At 49.9% G+C, this 20,177-nt stretch overlaps 2 protein-coding genes across 2 annotated transcripts in view; one reads left to right on the forward strand and one right to left on the reverse strand.

Moving 5' to 3' along the window:
- The window catches only part of KCNK12 (potassium two pore domain channel subfamily K member 12), a 54,871-nt gene extending 40,523 nt beyond the window's left edge, over positions 1-14,348 (forward strand). The window contains exon 2 of the mRNA XM_515460.9: positions 9,100-14,348. Coding sequence (XP_515460.2) covers positions 9,100-10,001 — 902 coding nt within the window. The 3' untranslated portion in view covers positions 10,002-14,348. The remainder of the gene's footprint in view (positions 1-9,099) is intronic.
- The window catches only part of MSH2 (mutS homolog 2), a 130,239-nt gene that overhangs the window by 4,305 nt on the left and 105,757 nt on the right, over positions 1-20,177 (reverse strand). Inside the window, exon 16 of the mRNA XM_054677834.2 lies at positions 18,505-18,622. Coding sequence (XP_054533809.1) covers positions 18,505-18,622 — 118 coding nt within the window. The remainder of the gene's footprint in view (positions 1-18,504; positions 18,623-20,177) is intronic.

Below are 20,177 nucleotides of genomic sequence, written 5' to 3' on the forward strand. Positions count from 1 at the left end.
TTGGGCAAGTTACTGAACTTCAATGTCTTTATCTGTTAAATGCAACTCAGTTTACTAATCTCACAACTGGGGACAATAATCATCCCCACTATAGTTCATCAAATCTAAGACACTATTGGTTATGAACACACCATCATGGTACATACCATTAGGAATTTAAAATACTGCCAAATAAACTATCAGGCCATTGACTGTAAGATGCACGATTTTAGAGATGTTAACATGAGAGGAAAAAAGCTGTGACTTGGAATCAATGAAAACATGGAGCCTCATGCAGTTGTTGTGAGGATTAAATGAAGTGATACGCGTGCAGCACTTGGCACGGTGCATGGAAATAGTGAGGCTCGATACACAGCAGCAGTTATTATACCCTCCGCATTTTCAGTCCTCAATAGTGACTTCTCCAGCCATTCTTTTAGCACCAGCTCTCCCAAAAGGTTCAGGGCTTGTCCACGGTGGTCGGTTGTCCTCCCCGGGGGTGTGACATGGAGATGGCTGACATGTGCAGCCCTGAGGTACCAGGGGTGGGGCACATGTCCCAGGGAAGTCTTTGGCCCAGTGCCCTCTCAAGTGTCCAGTCCTCCCCCATTGAGTCTGGCCAGAAGCTCCCTCCTATTCCTAGAGAGGCGATGTCGCAGTTCCAGCCACAGAGCAGGCTGTTGGCAGCCCCGCCCTCCATCCCACAGCCCTCCCCCATCTCCCACTCCTCCCTGTTCGGAGAGAGAGGGACATGGGGAGGCCTGGCCGCTGGCCTGGCTGGGCAGGGCTCAGCCTTGTGTGAGCCTTGGGTTCCTTGATTAAAGTGAGGCTCTTAATCCCAACACTGGCCAGTCAGGAAGGATCAAATGAGATGGGAATATTGGGAGAAGCTTCTCAGAGGAGTGTACCAAGCTGACAAGTGGAGTCATGAGTAGGGTTGCCAGGTTTAGGAAATAAAAAGACAGCATGCCCAGTGAAATTTGAATTTCAGATAATCAACTATATTTTAGTATAAGTATGTCCTATGCAATATTTGGGGCATACTTATACTTAAAAAATGATTTCTTGTTTACCCAAGTCATATTTAACTGGGTGTTCTGTATTTTACCTGGCAACCCTAATGAGCCATGGGCCATGCCCAGTATTTCTGAGTCTTTTTCCATCCCTGCCCACTGAGTCCACGCCTCAGCCTTCCCATGGTTTCTCTGTAGTCATGAAAATGCTCTGCACTGATTGACTTAGGTCTACCCATTCTTGAGCCAGTCATGGTAAGGAACTGGATTATCCTGATTGGCCTAGACTAATAGAGCCCATTCCTGGAGTTCAGTCTGTTCTCCAAGTAGCCTGGCTGCTACTCAATATAGTACAGGTTGGGAGAATGATTGGTAAGGAGCTGCAGTGCCCACCACAAAAATTTTAGGTCAATGGAAATTTAAATCAAAATATTTGTAGTTGGACAGATTCCAACCAATAGGGTCATCTGGAATACCTTATTAACATTATTTCTTAAAGGAATGGCATTCTTAAAGGAATATTCCATTTACATCAGATTTATCTGGAGACATTTGTTAAAATGAAATTCCTGGGCCCATTTTCTGACCCACTAAATAAACCTCTGAGCGGGACCTGCCATGGAATCTGCATTTTAATCATGTGTCCCAGTTGCTTGGAACAGCCCTGGTTTATACATGCTGTCCTGGGGTAATTACTAGTAGAGCCACTTTCACTCTCAGAAGTATCCCAGATTGGACTGTACAGTACGTTTTATTTCCCTCTCTCACAGTTGACAGTGCAGAGCCCAGCAGGAAAAGTTTCCAGCGGGTAATGAGTCAAGACTTCCCATCTGTCTGGCAAGTGGAAAGGGCATGGGCTTCAGGGCCAGCTCAGCCACGTACAAACTAACTTCAGTGAATGCTTCCCCTCCCTCAGCCCATTTCCTTGCCTGCATTTTTGGGCGTAATAGTGCCTCCCTCACAGGGTGGCTGGGGGCCTGGATGGGAGGAGTGTGTCAAGGGCCCAACCGAGGCTGCTGCCCAGGGCTGCACGATACAGATCAGTGCTGGCCTCTCCATCTCACTTCCATGCTCTCTGAGCTGAACTCCGAAGGCCCCATCACCAGGGCCCCATTTGCGAAGGCGGCACCAGACAGGCTGTGGGAACGAGCTTCACAGCTTTTGTCAAAGTGGCATAATAAAGCCCCCAAGTGTCTGCTCTTTGCAAACTGGGATGGCAGATCAATTGTGGCATAAACAAAATAGCAGGCTTGGTGCGAACCCAGGGACAGATCACGCCTCTGCAGGGTGTGATTGAGGGGGAGGAGGAGATTCTCAGGGTGGCTGGGTTTGCCTTTTCTCTGGCTGAAGCTTTGAGGCCCCTCTCCGGAGCAGCTTGGCTCCCCACAAATTGCAAGAGCTTGGGAGACTGCTTCTCTACTCTGGGAGGCAACTGGCTAGGCAGTGGCACAAGCATAGGCCCCAGTGCCCTCAGCAGGAAGCCTGTCCCAGGGTCTCAGCACCCCCCCAGAGCTCTGAACCTACTGACCTTGATGCGGAAGAAGGATGGACCATCCTCCACCCCCACCTTGTCTCCCAGGCTGAGCTGAGTGTGCTCTGTAGGAAAGCGAAGGGCAGTAAAGCAGGCACAGAGAGACCTCAGGAACAGGACAGTAAGGATGCTTTCACTGGTTGCCCTGTGCGCTGTCGGAGACCCTTCTGCCTCACCTGTCCCTTCATTCTGGGCAGATGGTGTTAACACAGCTAGTCTAGTATTTAGCATCATTTGGGGCCTGCAGCACTCCCTAGCTAAGTTGTTATGCTGAATGCAAGCTGAACCAGGGCCGTAAGAAGACCCCAGGACAAGTTCTGGCCCAGACTATATGTGCCCTGTCCCAGAGGTGAGCCTGCTGGCAGCAAAGGGGGTAGGATCTGTACAAAACTGCTAAGAAACCCAGTGAGGGGCCTCTAGGAAGGCAGCCTAGAGACTGAGGACAGGAACTGCATCTGTCTGGTTTTCCACCATATTCCTGAGCCTTGCATGATACTGCCAACCTGATGCTGTCCACAGTAAACGTTTGCTGAAGGAATGAATAGGTGGATGTTGGTCTTACCAGCTTCATGTCTGGTGTTGGTTGCCTTGCTGAGGCCCTCGGATAAAGCCACACCCTTGTGAGGAGGGAGCATGAGGCCGGTCACATTCTAGGTTTGGTCATCCAGGAAAAAGGCAGATCCTCAACTGGAAACCCAAACTCCAATAGATGGCCTTGGGCAGAAGCCAGGAGTCCAGACATGGAAGAGTTTGGAGGAGTCAGAAGAGGCCCCCAGAGAGTGGAGGAGATGGCCTTGGCCTCACGAGAGTAGGTCAGGCAGGGCAGGCCTGTGGGGGGCCTCAAGAGGCCAATGAGTACCCCAGCTGTGGTCAGCCAGGCAGACTGTCACCCAGAAGCAGCAGTCTCCTCTGCACCTCATTCCTCGCACTTTCCTCAAGCCCTGGGTCAAGTCTTATGTAAATAGCCCAGCTTGTCTGAGCTGTGCCACGGGGAGGTTATGAGTCTACCTTGGCAGACTCTTTAGGGGATAGGCCATGGCCCCTCTCCCCTGTGAAGGGGGCAGCAATGATCAGTAGAAAGGGGGCCAGAGAGGACAGAGGACTCTTAAGGATGGGAGTCACAACTCTGAGCAGCAGCCACTCTCCCACGAAGAAGCTCCCCTGGCTGTGGTCCTGGAGGACTGCAATTTGGTTTCTTAAGAAAAATGGAGCTTCCTTGGTGCCCTCAGAATACAGTCTAATGTGGTGGAAAGAGCATGAACTTTAGATGCTAGCACACCTGGGTTTCAGTCTCGGCTCCACCATTTCCAAGCTGTGGGGACTTCGCAACTGCTTTTCACCCTTTAACCTGCAGTTTCTGCATCTGTTGAATGGAGCTGTTCTCCCCCACAGGTTGTCATGATGACATGCGATGATGCAGGCAGGGCCAGCACTGTTAGGTGGTGGCTTTCACCACAATGAAGAGAAAATCCAGGTGGAACCAGTTTATTAAATGGGCCGACACTGGAAATGGCTTTGTCTCATCTATTGTCTTTAAGAACTCCCTTTTAGATTCCTTAACATCTTGGGCAGATGCTAGAGTTATCCAAATAGTTTTTATGTCTTTTTGTGTTTTGGGGTTTTTGTTTGTTTTTGAGACGGAGTTTCGCTCTGTCGCCCAGGCTGGAAGGCAGTGGCGCGATCTTGGCTCACTGCAACCTCTGCCTCCCGGATTCAAGCGATTCTCCTGCCTCAGCCTCCCAAGTAGCTGGGATTACAAGCGCACTCCACTATGCCCGGCTAATTTTTGTATTTTTAGTATAAACGGAGTTTCGCCAAGTTGCCCAGGCTGGTCTCGAACTCCTGGCCTCAAGTGATGCACCCACCTTGGCCTCCCAAAGTGCTGGGGATTACAGGCGTGAGCCACCAGGCTCAGCCAGTTTCTTTGTTTCTTTTCTTTCTTTTTTCTTTTTTTTTTTTTTTTTTTTGAGGGAGTCTCACGCTATTGCCCAGGCTGGAGTGCAGTGGTGCAATCTCGGCTCACTGCAAGCTCCGCCTCCTGGGTTCACGCGATTCTCCTGCCTCAGCCTCCCAAGTAGCTGGGACTACAGGCACCCGCCACCACACCTGGCTAATTTTTTTTTTTTTTTTTTGTATTTTTAGGAGAGACGGGGTTTTTGCATATTGGTCAGGCTGGTCTTGAACTCCTGACCTCAAGTGACCTGCCCACCTTGGCCTCCCAAAGTGCTGGGATTACAGGCATGAGCCATCACGCCCGGCCTCTTTTGTTGTTGTTGTTGTTGTTGTTAATTAACTACCAGTTTTAAGATTGAGACTCGTTCTCAGTTGTTTAATCAAATCTTCAAATTCACTTCTAATCAGAGCTTATTTAGCCTCCCCCTCTAGCTCTGGGCTGACACATGGCTCAGGGGACCCGCAGTGGATGGGGCATGGGGGTGATCTTACATCACTGGAGCCACTATCATTCCTTCTTAACTTTTGCTGGTGGGGCTGCAAGGCTCCCTGTTAGAACAGGCATATGTGCTTTCATGGCATCTATTTATGGGTCCTTGGGAGCCCTGCACAGGGACCACTCCTTGCCCCATTCCCTGAGTGGGCACTGCCCTCTCCATCCCTCCTCCTGTGACTCCCTCTCATGCTATCCCCAGCCCTCTGCCCCTCAGCCTCTTCTTCCTAGGGCCCCATTGCTCCAGCAGGCAGCCCTCTTGAGCAGTCTCTTCAGATCTCTTCCTTTCAGTATCCACTTGTCACCCTCTGGTGACCCATGTCACCCTCACATCTCCTGATGCAGCAAGCCCTCGAAGTACAGATGGCCCCCGTGACTGCCCTCTTCCTCCCCTGCCTGTGGGGGCTGCCCCAGTCAGCCTCCCACCCAGAGAACTCTCCAGCACAGCTCTGGACTCCAGGGGACACTGCCGGGTTCTCCCAGAACCCTCACCATGCTCCACTCTGGGTAGGCCTGTGAGCGGCTGTGCCCAGCCAGCTAGGAAGTGAGCTGCCAGGCTCTTCTCTTGCTGACACTCCATAAGTCCTCTTGACCTTCCCTGCTCCAACCATCCCCTGGCCTGGGGGTGAGTGAAAGAATCCACAGCACTCTCCACTGCCACAACAACTACCCATAACAACTTCCCAACTGATGGAAGATCCCATCAATCCCCAGCCTTTCCGTACAGCCTGGAGGTGGGGGTGTGGGGGGTTGCTAGCCCCAGACCTGTTTTGCTGTTTTATTAAGTCCAGCATGGATGTGTCTGGAACTTCTCTTTAGAATGGGGAGAAATGTACACATACTGTTCTCAGCTTTGAGGCTTTAGCTGAAAAATCCAATTCAATATTTTCTTAGTTAGACAAAGTATTGGTTTTCCAGGCCCAGGATTTTCAATTACCTTAGGAATTTAACAGAGTTATCCTTCTATAAGAGACTTTGTTTTCCCTCAGTGAGTAGATGCAGTGTTCTGTATACTGGTCTATGCACCAGGCTTGAAGCCAGGACAAAGAGGTGGGAGTCTGTCCCCAACATGCAGGTCACAGCCCCTCAGCCCCTACTCCCTCACCTATACAGTGATGGATACGTCAGGATTGGGTATCTGAGAGTTCTAACAGTCTAGAAATTTAAAATTTTTTTCTCACTATGAGTACAAAAAAACTCACAAAACATACAATTTAACAAATTATTACACAGCTAACACACATGTAACTACCACCCAGGTCAACAAAAACATTTCTAGCACCCCAGAGGTCCCCTATGTCCCCTCTCAGCTACTACCCCCTGCCATGCTCTAGAGGAAATCCCAATTCTGACTTCTATCAAAATTACTTCCTTGCTTTCCCTTATAATTTTACCAACCATGCATGCATCCCTAAAAAAGGCTGTAGTTTGGCCTGATTTTGAATTTTATGTTAATGGAATAATGCAGAATGTATTATTTTGTGTCCAGCTTATTTTGTTCCACATTCTTTTTGTGAGATTTATCCATGTTGTTTCAAGTAGCTATGGTTCATGCTTTTTAATTGCTGTATAGTTTTCCTTTTTATGAATAGACAATCATTTAGTTGTGTTGTTAGACATTTAGGTTACTGGTCTAAAACGTTTTATAAATATACACATATAATCCCACTCCACTTATAGCCATGTAAATTCAGAGCTGATTTCTTTATAAACTCAAGAACTTGAGTGTGGCTTTAAAATGTAGCAAAATCCCTCTATCAAGTTCTCGGTTACACAGCTATTTTGGTTTTTTTCACTTTCTGTAAATCTAGGGACATAATCCATCTTCCTCAACGTGGGTAACATCATAAGATTTTCCCCTAACCTGAGTCATTAAGCGTAAGATCAACACCACACTCGGGCAACTGGGCATTTCCTTCAGACAGTCTAGAAAATGATTGTTAGCACAAAGGCTTAAGGAATGTACTCTGAAAGTATTACAAGAAATATTTTCTATAGTCTGTTTAGGAAACTAGTAAGCCACATAGGACAAACTCTTCTCCACTTTCCCACGGCTGGCCCCACCCCACTGGCAGGGCACAGGTAGCCCTTCTGCCATAGGGCACAAATTAAACAGGGACGCCCCTGATCGCTGCCAGAGTTGCTGAACGGTATCATGGTGCTGCTCAGACAAATGATCCATTTTTTCAGCTCAGACTCCAAGCAGTGAGTGAATCTTTCCACCAAGAGATGAAACCTCCTCCCATAACCAGAGTCAGGCAAGCACGGGTCCCACAGACCACAGTCAGCACTGGGCAGGGAGCTCAGTCGAGAGGCAGAGCTGCCACTCTGCACTGCCCTGGATGGCATGGGCGAGCACACTGGCAGGCAGCCACACCTTCTGCAGAAATCAATTGATAAAGACACCCTTAAAGCCTGTGCTTTGAACAAGTGGTAAGTTAACAACGATAAGGGCCTGAAGCAATACGCAGTTGTGTAGACCTCCCAGAACAAAGCAATTTGATATACCAGCAGCACAGGACCCAGCTGGGCCAGAGCCTTTCTTTGGCCACAAGTGTGAGCAAGGATGATTGATGGTGATCCTTGGTTGAGAAGGAGCCGGCACCCAATGGCAGAGCCATGCTCAGTCTCTGAAGGGTGTGGGTGGCCTACTCTCAAACAATCCTTTTGTCAGCCTCACAAGGCTCTTTTCAGAGACCATTAACTCTAGCTACCTGGTTGCACTCTACCTGGTCCCAGAGTGAACAATCCCAATTAAGGCAAAGCCCTATGGAATGCTTCCCTAACAAGGCTGTCTGCCCAGGTGTACTACAGGTTACATTTAAAAACCAGGCTTTCGGAGAAAAACTCATAGTCAACAGTTGTTCAGCTCGGATTCATTCACAATTCCAAATAACTTGAGGAAAGAAGAGGAGCTGCAGTTGACTTTTGAGCATTGACACTTAATTTTGGGGTCCTTTAGTTAGTAGGCAGAGTTGGTAAACTGATTTTTTTTTTAATAACAGGGAGGGACCGAAAATCTATGGCACACTTGGGAAAAAAAATTGGGCACATATGACAACTCTTTAAAAACTGCCCTTTAAACAGAAAAGTCTGCTATTCTAGTATGGAAGACTTTGGAGTCATCTGGGAATTGATTTGAAATGCACATTCTCTTGTCACCCCATATTCACACTGTAAGAACTAGGGAAGTGACGGACTACCCACTTGGCCTTAGGCCCAATTCCAGAGGCATGAAATGTTGGCAGACTAAGAAAATATGGTCCTTTTTCTGCCGCTAGAAAAAAAAACAAAGAATTCACTGGACATGGTGGCATACACCTGTAGTCCTATCACTTGGGAGGCTGAGGTGGAAAGATCACTTGGGCCCAGGAGTTTAAAGCTGCAGTGAGCTATGATTGTACCACTGCATCCAGCCTGGGTGACAAAGAACCTATCCCCCCAAAAAAGAAAATATGATCCTTTGACCAAAGGCCTTTTCGAAGTGCCTGTAAAGTGAAAATTAGTCACAGCACTAAGATTACTTGGCTTTTTTCACCATTCTCAAGTAGGCAGTGGAGTTTCCAAGTAACAAGACTGGTATAAAAAGTGCACAAGCACATAAGAAGCTAGATATCTTTGAAGAGATCTATGTTGGTTTTGATTTCTAATGTAAATATTTGTAATTCACCCAACAAAACTCACCTAGACTAGTATATTAATGTATTTATGAACTAAAATAAAGATGACAGTTTTTAAAAAAAAATTTGGAGGAGTGGGAGAGCAGGTGTCCCTTGTTGGCTTTGTGTGTAGCTCAGTGGTTTGCACCTGTGCAGCAGTGGTTTCTATTTTTTGTGTCATCATGGGTCCTTCCTAGTGACTACCTGCCCCAACCACTTGGGTTTATAGGTCCCCAAGATGAAGGGCCATGTCTCCTCCATCAGTTTAGGGGCTGCCAAGATCAGGAACCCTATTAAGTGCCACCAAGGGAGATAAATGACTAAGTGCTGTTTTTCCTCCACCTGAGTGGTGCCACTCGAGATAGGAGCCGCGCAAGCACCTGCATGCCCCCGCCCCCACACCCCCCACCCTCGCCCAGTGAGGACCACCTGCGCGGCCAGGACCGCGCTGACCCTGCCCTGTCTCCACAGGTTTCGGCATGACCACCCCCGCGACGGTGGGCGGGAAGGCGTTCCTCATCGCCTACGGGCTGTTCGGCTGCGCTGGGACCATCCTGTTCTTCAACCTCTTCCTGGAGCGCATCATCTCGCTGCTGGCCTTCATCATGCGCGCCTGCCGGGAGCGCCAACTGCGCCGCAGCGGCCTGCTGCCCGCCACCTTCCGCCGCGGCTCCGCGCTCTCGGAGGCCGACAGCCTGGCGGGCTGGAAGCCCTCGGTGTACCACGTGCTGCTCATCCTGGGCCTGTTCGCCGTGCTGCTGTCCTGCTGCGCCTCGGCCATGTACACCAGCGTGGAGGGCTGGGACTACGTGGACTCGCTCTACTTCTGCTTCGTCACCTTCAGCACCATCGGCTTCGGGGACCTGGTGAGCAGCCAGCACGCCGCCTACCGGAACCAGGGGCTCTACCGCCTGGGCAACTTCCTCTTCATCCTGCTCGGCGTGTGCTGCATTTACTCGCTCTTCAACGTCATCTCCATCCTCATCAAGCAGGTGCTCAACTGGATGCTGCGCAAGCTGAGCTGCCGCTGCTGCGCGCGCTGCTGCCCGGCTCCTGGCGCGCCCCTGGCCCGGCGCAATGCCATCACCCCGGGCTCCCGGCTGCGCCGCCGCCTGGCCGCGCTCGGCGCCGACCCCGCGGCCCGCGACAGCGACGCCGAGGGCCGCCGCCTCTCGGGCGAGCTCATCTCCATGCGCGACCTCACGGCCTCCAACAAGGTGTCGCTGGCGCTGCTGCAGAAGCAGCTGTCGGAGACGGCCAACGGCTACCCGCGCAGCGTGTGCGTCAACACGCGCCAGAACGGCTTCTCGGGCGGCGTGGGCGCGCTGGGCATCATGAACAACCGGCTGGCCGAGACCAGCGCCTCCAGGTAGACCGCCCGCCCGCCCGCGCCGGGGACCCTCAGCAGGCCGCGGGGCCGCCGGGCGTGGTTTGCTTCTCTTCTCTCAGTCACTGCTGGCGCTTTCTTAATCTTTATCCAATAAAATGAAACAAAAAAAAATTTTTTTAAAGAAATACTATTTGGCCAGGCCTGATGTTATCAAGGGCAGGTTTTGGGGATGCCTGTGTTCCTTGTGAGTCCCCTCTTGGAGAACCGTGGCCCCCAGCAGATTCTCCTTCAGGGAGAGAAAACGTGGCCCCCCAGGCCCACACCCAGGGCATACCGCAGCGAGGAGGGTTTTGCAGACTGGCACTAAACCCCGTCCCCATGCACAGAAGCAGCCGGCAACCCCAAAGCATATGGTGCAACTTTTCGTGGCTCTGAATTACCTCCTCAGCATTTAGAATCCTGGCCCAGCCTAGCAGCTTCCTTCTGGTCGTCAGAAGTGATATAGTCACAGTTTTGACAGGTGGGGGTTGGGACAGCCATATGTTGCCTCCCCGTGTATATATATAGAACAGCCACTACACACAGAGAATGGTGTAGTATTATGCAATGAGATGAAACATAGCACCAACTTGCGGACTGTGGCATTTCCCCCAGATCTGGAAATTGCAGTGGTGAGGGGCTTAGCTGGCCTTTCTCAGCTCAGAGTTAGTCCATTTAGCACAGAGCACAGGGCAGCTACTTCTAATGGTGGGCGGTCCAGGGCACCTGTGAGGAGGGGAGTGCTGAGGCTGCAGGAGCCCTGCTGGGCTTTTAGCTGGCTGATCTCCAGGCTCGGATCGGCAGATCTTGAATCCCCCAGCCGTCCTTTCTTTCACAAGCTCATCCACAGCAGTGCTTTTCAATATTAACCAGGAATATCTGAGTCTTCTCAGACAAGATATTTATTTGTTGGTGTGGATTTTTTTTTTTCTTAACTACTGTTGATCAGTTCAACTTTTCCCCCTTTAAGAGATCATGGGGTTGCCGGGCGCAGCCCTCCAGCTTCTCCTCCTCCTCCTCTGAAGGAGGCACCTCTGCCAGCTGCGTCCTTGGGAACCAGGGCCTGCAGCACCAGGAACCCAAAAGAAGCCATCTTGCAAATGTCAGGGTATTTGGCTCCAGAGGCCATGATGTGTTTGGGGTCAGGAAAGATAGAATCCCTTTCTAAATATTGTTTATCAAGAGGATTTGTCTTCTCCATGCACAGCCTATTGGAGGCAGAGGAAGGCAGGAGGGAGGTAGCTGGTGAAACTGGTGGATGGAAGTAATGTTAGGATTACAGTTTTGCTCTCAGGCTGAGGGACAGATTCTCCCAGACTTGCCTTCTGCAGCATAGAGGGTCCCTGACCTGGAGGAAGGCCAGATACCCAGGCTTCATTGAAAGGATGGTGGTCTGGGGGTGTAAACGAACACTCTCTCTGCCCATTTTTCTCATATATGATGAGGGCAAGAACAGGTGCCAGAGTTTATACAGGCACGGCGTGACCCACCAGTATGCACAGCTTCTGATAGGAAGTCTTAGAAAAGCACCGCCTTACCGCCTCCAGCTCGAGCCATGCTGTGAAATCTCTCTCCCTGGCAAATGTGCCTGGAACACACACACACACACACAAACATGCACGCATGCGCTCACGCACCCAGCATTAGAGTCAAACTTGAATGTCAAACTCTTCTTTCCCCTTCTAGTTCATGGCAGGAAGGGAAAGCTTACCTGAGATCTCAGTGACTCTCCAGCTATTTTGGGTAATTTCTGATTTGAGTTGGGATTGGTTTTTAAACACAGGCCCTAATCTGGGGTGAAGCCAGTGAAGCAGCGCTGGCCAGGAGAGAGGTCAGTCTTGCTAAATCCTGAAGGTGGGTTCCTGTGAAAACCATGCTTTCAGGATTCACTGTGACTGTCAGACCAGCCCAGTGAGTGCCCCCCATCCAAGCTATGGTTGCAGTCACAGTGAAGGGATTGCCCACGCAGGGGCGCACGTGTTCTCTAGGGCAGGGCCCTCTGACAGGACCTGGATATAAAATCCACATTTATCCCTTTAAAAAAGGGAACGATTAAAAGGCATCCAATTAGAGGTGTTACCTAGGCAACAGGAAATAACTTGGGGATCAGAGCCATCCAGAGAGGGAAGAAGAGATCCCCATGATAGAGGCATCTAGACAGTGAGGACTTGATCTGCAGGCAAAATAACAGCCTACCCACAGGAAGTGAGCCCCAGCAACAGTACAGCAGCCTAAAACCCAGGCATCAAGACTGTGTGAGCTAGACAGGTCTAAAGAAACCTCCAGGCAATCCCCCGCCCAGCGTGCAGGACTACACAGAATCCTGGTCTCCATGGGAGGAACCAGGACCCACCTCCAGAGAAGAAAAACTCAAAACGTTTCTTGGCAGTCTTCTCTGTTGGCGGTGCTTCCTAGACTCTATCCTAAGTTGCTTATGCTGCAGCCTCAGCTGTTTTTACTTGTTTTCCTATGCTTTGGTTTTGGAAAGAGGCAATTGGAGGCAGCTTGAGCAATCTTCTAAAGGAATCGTAAGCACGGTTTCAAGGGGCAGGAAAATGAGACCCTTCCTCTTCTCACCTCCCAACTTCTCAGAGAAACGCCAGTCCTCCAAGGTACAGTGGCAGCTCAGGATCCAGTGGCACATGTGTATTTTTGCCTATGTTCCCCTGTCCCCATCCCCCAATCCAGTCTCAGTCACACTGCCATGATACATCACACCATCATCCTTCATCTCAGGCCAAAGGGCTCAGCGCCCCAGACGCCAGGGACTGCTTCCCTGAAGCAGGGATGTGGTTCTCCCATCATTTCAGGAACAGTGACATTGATAGGGATGCCTTTCTTTGGTGCAGGTTCTTCTGAACCTCAGGCCAAGAAAGAGCTCCATTCCCTCAGATGCTGTGGCCTCTCTCACTGTCTTGGGGGTCTCCAGTTTGCCCACGACTGGTAGCTCACTGTAGCCTACAATTTCCTCACGCTCCAGGAGTTGCTTCCTAACCTTAGGCCTGGACTTACCCATCATGCCGGTGCTGTGGGGCTCCCTTAAAGTTTGAATGAACTCCAAGAGGCCCTCACCATATGGCTGTGGCCACAGAGAATCCAGAGTCTTGGCTAGCAGCCTTCTCAGAGCTGAGCAGAAAGGTAAAGAAGCCACCCTGGGTGTCCTAGCTTGCTAAAGCCAGGTGGTCAGGCCTTTGTGTCCTCTGAATGAAGCAGTGCCTCCAGGCCTGGAGAAGGCATCAGAAGGCTTAGGCAATCTCAGGCTCTCATTTTGTGGAAAATGCCAGACAGCCCTGGGCATTTGCACAGCATCATGCATATATGTATATATATATATACACACACACACATACACACCAGCCTTACAAAGAGCTACTAACCCTTTTCCCCAAGGAAAAGTCTCAGTCTGGGCCACTTTAAGAAGAAAGATTTCCCATTTTTAACTCTCTAGAGATATACCAGGGCCTGGAAAATCCCTCTCTGCCTTGGGGGAGTTTTATGTACAATTTGCATGTATTCAGGTTTCACACAGAAGCCAGCATCCAAACCCAAGCCAAACCCTGGAAAATAGCTGCTAAATTGACCCAGGATCCTCCGTCCTTCAGACAGGCCTCCCAGCAGACCCCCTCTTCCTGTGGGCTCTGGGGTGAGGGGTGACTGAGCCCTCATGGCCAAAGGAGAAGCTTCTGGGGAACTGAGGCAGACGGCAGCCCAGTCAGGCAGAGACCATAGGAGCGACGGGCCCTGTGGTTCGATCTTACTGTAACTTTTTACATTCTTAAAAAACAAAAAGCACAATTCCACATGCACACTGTCTGGAAAGCACAGCCAGACAGCCAGCCTAGGGCACTTCGGAGTCCAGAAGAGGCGCTGGGGCTTTATCTGTTGCAGGGTTCTTGTATTGTTGTATAATGTGCTGGTGGTGACTCAAGGCTCCTCACTTTGTAGGGTGGAGAGGGAGGGAGGGAGGGCCTGCTGAGGCCATTCCTGACCCCCAGGGTGGGCTCATCAGCATGGACTTGGGGCCTGGACTCTTGCCCCTGAAGCAGCTCTGGCACTTTCAGGCACCCCAGAGCACAACTGCTACACCTTCCACGCTAGTCTCATGCATTGAGGATTTCTGCACTCGGACCTGGCCCCAAACCCTCTTCCCCTTCCCCTTCTTCCCTAAGGAAGCTCCCCCTTGCTTTACAAATCATTTTTTATGCTATCTGTTCTCTCAGGAGGGGGCTAGAGCATGCGGGACAAGCCTGCAGGGTTTCTCAAACAATACATCTATTTTTCTGAGCAGCATTCCAAGAGAGGACTTGAAGGGTGTTTAAATTAACGACGAATAAAATGCAGCCTGCCACCCCTCTGAGCTGTTTGCTTTCTGTCTGTCAGAGCCGCCTGCCTCCCCATCTTCCAGTTCACACCTCCTCTCAGGAGGGCCCGGGGGACTTCAGCTGTTAGGATGGGGCCCAGTGGCAGCATCACTGAGAAGTTGCTCTACAAAACAACAGTGAAACAGAGCCCAGGGCACCAAGGGACCTCCTGGGCAGCTTTGCCAGGCTGGGCCAAGGCTGGGGGACTGGGAGATGGACCCAACCTGGCTGTGCCCGAGGCTCTCCAAATGGAGCTTTAAAGGATCCCGAGGCCCAGGCCGTACTCCCAGGAGTCTGATTTCACTGGTCTAAGGAGCAACTCAGGCCAGCCCTGGAATTTTCTGGGGGGATTCTAATGGGCAGTCATGGACTTGAATACACCCCGTAAACACAGAACACTCACATTATGGTGGTGTAGAAAGAGCGTCCACTTAGAAACTAGGAGGTCTTAATTCTAGTTTTGGATCTGGCAGTCATTTAGCTCACTCTGATCCTGTTTCCCCATCTCCAAAGTGGGATGATGATACCATCCCCCCACCTCCCAGCGGTCTTACGAGAAATAAATGAGGGGCTAGGACTCCGAAAAGTGTAAAGTCCTCCACAATTGCAAGATGTCACAATTATAAGAGGCATTTCATGAGGATATGGGACCAGGCTGCCCTATTGCTTCTGCATGGGGTCCTTCCCACAGTGTCAGCTGGGGATGAAGTTCTTCCAGCAGATTGCTTTTGCCCGGGTTGGCTTTGCAAACCCCTTCTTTTCAGAAGCAGCTTACTTGCCCTAATAATAGTGCAAACTCTACTGAGGCCTTCTCTCCCCTCCACATCCCCCTCCTTCTTTTCCTTCAATTTTCCCTAGAAATGAGAAGTAATTGACCATCAGGCTCACACTGGCCCCACCCACCTCTGTCTATACGATCACTCCCCACTCCCCTGGGCTCCCCACCCTGTTGAGCATGACCACTCAGAAGCACAAGCTCCATCTTTTATCTACAGCAGGGACTTTCATGACATCAAATGATAAAACAAGAAGTTTTCTACAACTATACTGTACAGATCATGCACTATTTTCCATTCTGGTATTGTTTTGTTTTGTCTTGTTTTAACCCATTTATGCTGGAGGTTGCAAATTTTTTGTGTAAAAAATCAGATTTTGGCGATGACCTTAAGCAGTAGGATGTAAATAACTCTCACAGACTTAGTGTTCCAATAAGGGAACGCTAGGCATAAATAGGTTAATGCTGGTCAAAGCTATTAAACTGATTTCATGATCTGCCTATGAATTACACCCAGCAATCTGAGAAACACTGGCTTACAGTGTTTCTGGAAAGAGGCCTTCCTGTTAGCTTCCAGCCAAGACCCATTAGCTAGGCTGCCGTGGTGGAGAGGCCTGATTTCTGGTCACCCATCAGCTCTCCTCTCTGTTGGGGTCTCCAGCTGTGCCCCAGCTATGTGATGGGCACAGGTGGCTGTTTTACCTGCATAAAGTAGCCTCGATGATCCTTGGGTTCCTTTCAAGTTCTAAGGCTTGTGATTCCTATAACATTTCATATGACACTCCAGTGATCCCTGGATGGACTGCCATTCCTCTCCCTTCTGTGGCCAGTTACCTTTCTATGAGTGTATCTAACAAGCAGATTTTAAAAAGGAACTTTTAGCTGGGCATGGTGGCTCATGTCTATAATCCCAGCACTTTGGGAGGCTGAGACAAGTGGATCACTTTAGCCTAGGAGTTCGAGACCAGCCTAGGCAACATGTCGAAACCCTGTCTTTACTAAAAATACAAAAAATTAGCCAGTCATGGTGGTGCACGCCTGTAGTCCAAGAGACTCAGGGGGCTGAGGTGGGAGGATCGCCTGAGCCCAGGAAGTCGATGTTTCATTGAGCCATGATCATGCCACTGCACTCCAGCCTTGGTGACAGAGTAAGACCCTGTCTCAAAAAGAAAGAAAAAGAAAAAAGAAAAAGGAAGAAAAGAAAAAAGAACTTTATATTTACCAAGCCAGACCCCCAGATAAGAGACTTGCATATTTATCTTATTTCATCCCCTGGCCAATCTTGGAAATTTAGCACTTTCCTCCCATTTTGTCTTGGGTCAGAGAGGTCAAGTAACTCGTCTAGTTTGGGGTCAGGCATCCCCTGTGTTAGGGGCTGGAGAGACAAGGGTGAGAAAGACAGGACCACCCTCGATGTTCCTGGACTCCAGGCTCCTGGAGGCTGACGGGGGCAGGGCGCTGCAGTACGGCCTGCTGAGGGCTCCCTGTCCACCAGGCATTCTGGGCTGCCATGGGCACACCAAAGAGAGGCAGCCACCCAGCCTGGGTAGGCAGAGAAGGCTCTCAGAAGCAGCTGTCCATGCTGAGCCTGAGAGCGGCAAGCCTGCTGACAAGGAGCAGGAAGAGTGGCCCAGGCAGAGGAGCAGTGTGTGGGAAGAACAGAGCAGGGCCTTGTTGGGGGAACTGTGTGTAGTTCTGCAGGACTGGAGCATGCAGAGCAAGGGAGGTAATGAGGGGGCCAGATAGCGAAGGGCCTTGTAAAACAAAGCAAAGACTTTTCACCTAATCCTGAGGACACTGGCAAGCCAGTGGAGGGGTTTTAAGGATGCGTGTGCTGCCGAAAATGACTCAGAATGCAGGAGTGGAGGAGGAAAGCAGATGGCAGGGTGGACCAAGGTAGTGCTAGTGAGAACAGAGAGACGTGGAGAGATTTGAGGGACACCCGAAAGAGTAGGTCCACAGAATCAATGATTTGCCTGGATGGGGATGATAAGACTGAGAGAGAGGAATTGGGACGGAGCCAGGTCTCAGGCTAAGCAGCCAGGTAGACAGTGGTGCCACCACTGAGCCTGGGAGCCCAGGAGGAGGAACAGAAGAGGTGATGAGTTCAGTGAAGGAGAAGTTGGACTTGAGGGACCCATGAGATAACCATGGGGGAGGGGTTCCCACCAAGCAATTGGCCTTGCGAGTCTAGAGCTCATAACAATGACCCAGGCTAGACCAACATTTTGGAAGTTCTCAGCATCAAGATGGTGTGAATTACTCAGGCTGTGAGTGTGTAGAATGAGATAAAAAGAGGATCACAACCAGCATTTAAGGGACAGGAGGAAGAAGAAAAAAGACTAAGGAAAGAGGGTCAGAGATGTGGGAGAAAACCAAGAGCATGGGATGCCACAAAGCCAAGGGAAACAAGGGTTTCAAGAAGGAATGAGTGCCAAGTGCCACTGAGTGATTAAGACAAGGACTGAAGAAAACACCCACAAGATTTAGCAAAGGGAAATATCAGTGACCTTGGCAGAAGCAGCCGCAGGGGAGTGTGAGCTTCTTTGGAACTGGTGCTGCCTGGCTAATTTTCATGGGTCACACATTAGGGATACAAGTTAGGATACAGATTCAAGCCACTCTAACAGAGGTTCAAAATAATACTGGCTTCCGTCGGTAAAAGTTCATGTCTCTCTCTTAAAAGTGAGTGCAAGCATAATCTATGTAGTATCAAACACTTCTATCTGTACATATCACTTATGTTCCCTTGCCACTGGCCAGAACTTTGTCACATGACCTAATATAGCTGCAAGATAATCAGGAAAAGTGGCCATGTACCAAGCAAGGCTGGTACTCCCAAGAAGAGTGTTGTTCATCTCATGTTCAGGCCACTGAGAGGACATTATGCAGCTGCAGTGGGACCTCTGAGGGGTGACAATGAGGGTAGTATGATAGCTACCTGTTGATAGTGGATTGATTTAGACTTCAGCTGGAAACAGGAAGTGAGTCCCTTCCTCTTTCCTCCCTCTTCCTGCCCTCCCCCACCAACAGGCTCTCCCAGTGGTAAACCTGTTTGGAAGGAATCCAACAAGGAGTTCTGGGAAATGTAGTTTGCTCAGCAATGCAGAGCAGAGTTCAGAGGCAGTGGGTGTACAAGGGCACATCATCCCATTAGCACACTTTAGCCATTGTGAAGTTCCCAGAAGGCGCTTTCTCACTGTAAGTCCTGGAATCTGGGCAGAGAAAGTTATATTCCTGACCCCTTTCTGGTCCATTTTTGAGAGCTTCCTGCTCCATTTTGAGGGAAATGTTTACAGAAGGGATGTTTGTAGAATTACAAATGAAAAACTTAACCAGAACGCAACAGACACCAGGTCATGAGAGCTCACCACTGCCCCGGTTCTGTCTCTCTGGCCGACTGCAAGCAGATCTCTTTCCCCCACGAAGTTTCCTTTTCCATGTCAGCAAAATGAGGCACTGGTCTTTTGGCTCTGTCACTCTGAGGTTCTGAAAGGAAGGAGAAGAGACGAGAAAATGTAGGAGTTCCACGGGGATTTCCATCAAGAACGATACTCAGCAAACATCTGCAGAGTACCTGACCCAGCTTAGACAGTTTGTTCAATTCTTTTTTCTCCATGGACTGGGAGGAGCAGGACCAGCCATCTGGATGCAGGATGGAAAGAAATGTCCTCCACTAAGGACTGGCCAGGTTCCTGCTGAAGGTGCAGCTTCAACACACATACCCCACCCCATGAGAAACTTCATGAGCTCCAGATCCTCGTTTTCATTTGTTTCTGCTTCCCCAAGGACAAGTAAAGTACCATTCTCCAGAACTGCACAGTCCAATAGGCAGCCACAAGCCACACACAGCTATTTAAATGTAAGTGAATTTAAATTAAATTTTCAGCTCGTCAATTGCACTAACCCCATTTCAAGTGTTCAATAGCCACATGTAACTTGTGGCTACCATATTGGATAGCACAGATATAGAATATTTCTGTCACTGCAGAAAAGTCTACAACGCAGGGCTGCTCTAATGAGAGCTCTGGGATCCGAAAGCCTGAATTCCAGGGCATCCTTAAGGGGCAGAAGTAAAAGGCCTTCCCCAACCATCATGCCCCACTGTGGTCTCCTCTGCCTCCAAGTGGCCTTGTCTTCCTCATCCCCTATGGAAAGACCCCCACCTGCTGTTCACCGTGCACCCATCCCTCTCCCACCCCCAGGGCAAAAGCATTTGGTTACCCTGTGATGTCACACCTGTGCGGGTAACGTCATGCACTGTGGGCATCTCTCTGTAATATGGAAGCCCCTCCCACCACAGACACCACAGATGCTGGAGTTCTGGACAGATTTCTTTAGAATACATGTATTTGCACACATGAGAGCATTGGTCCAAATACATATATGCAGGCGCAGGCACACAAACATTTATATTAAAAGCCTAATTCCACAAATGGCTGTAATTAAGACACAAAGCAAAACCTCATGAGGTTGCTCCCTTCAACTCACACATTTACTCTGCCATGCTCTGGCAGCAGGGGAACAAAAAATGGAAGATTTGCTTGACTCTGCAGACAGAGGGAAATGAGGCTCAGTAAGGAGGCCACACAGCAATTCACTAGCTAATTCAAGCAAAAGCCAGATATCCTTCCTGCTAGCCCACAGCTCTGTCCTGTCCATTCGTTTGGTATTGTATTCATTCACTCAACAAACATATGTGAGAACCTACTGTGTGCATGCTCTGTACTGGGCCACACAGAGATTACACAATGAGACATGAATCCGGCCCTCTATGGTCTAGGAGCTAGGACATGTTGGTTGGCAACTATAGAAGCAGGGATATCACAGTCATACCACCAGGGGCAGGCTCAGAGAAGTCCCGGAGAGGCTGCTTCAGATCTGAGTCCCATGCCAAGCACTAGGCTGCTCTGTGCTTCACCCAGCTGTACTTCTCCAGCCCTTCATTCCTTTTCTATCTTCAACCTGGCAAAGAATAAGCTATTCTTCATTTATTCTGGGCAGCCAGTTAATATTAATACCAGGGTTAATAGATCTGTTTCTC

Source organism: Pan troglodytes, chromosome 12 (assembly GCF_028858775.2).
Source record: "Pan troglodytes isolate AG18354 chromosome 12, NHGRI_mPanTro3-v2.0_pri, whole genome shotgun sequence".
NCBI lineage: Eukaryota > Metazoa > Chordata > Mammalia > Primates > Hominidae > Pan > Pan troglodytes.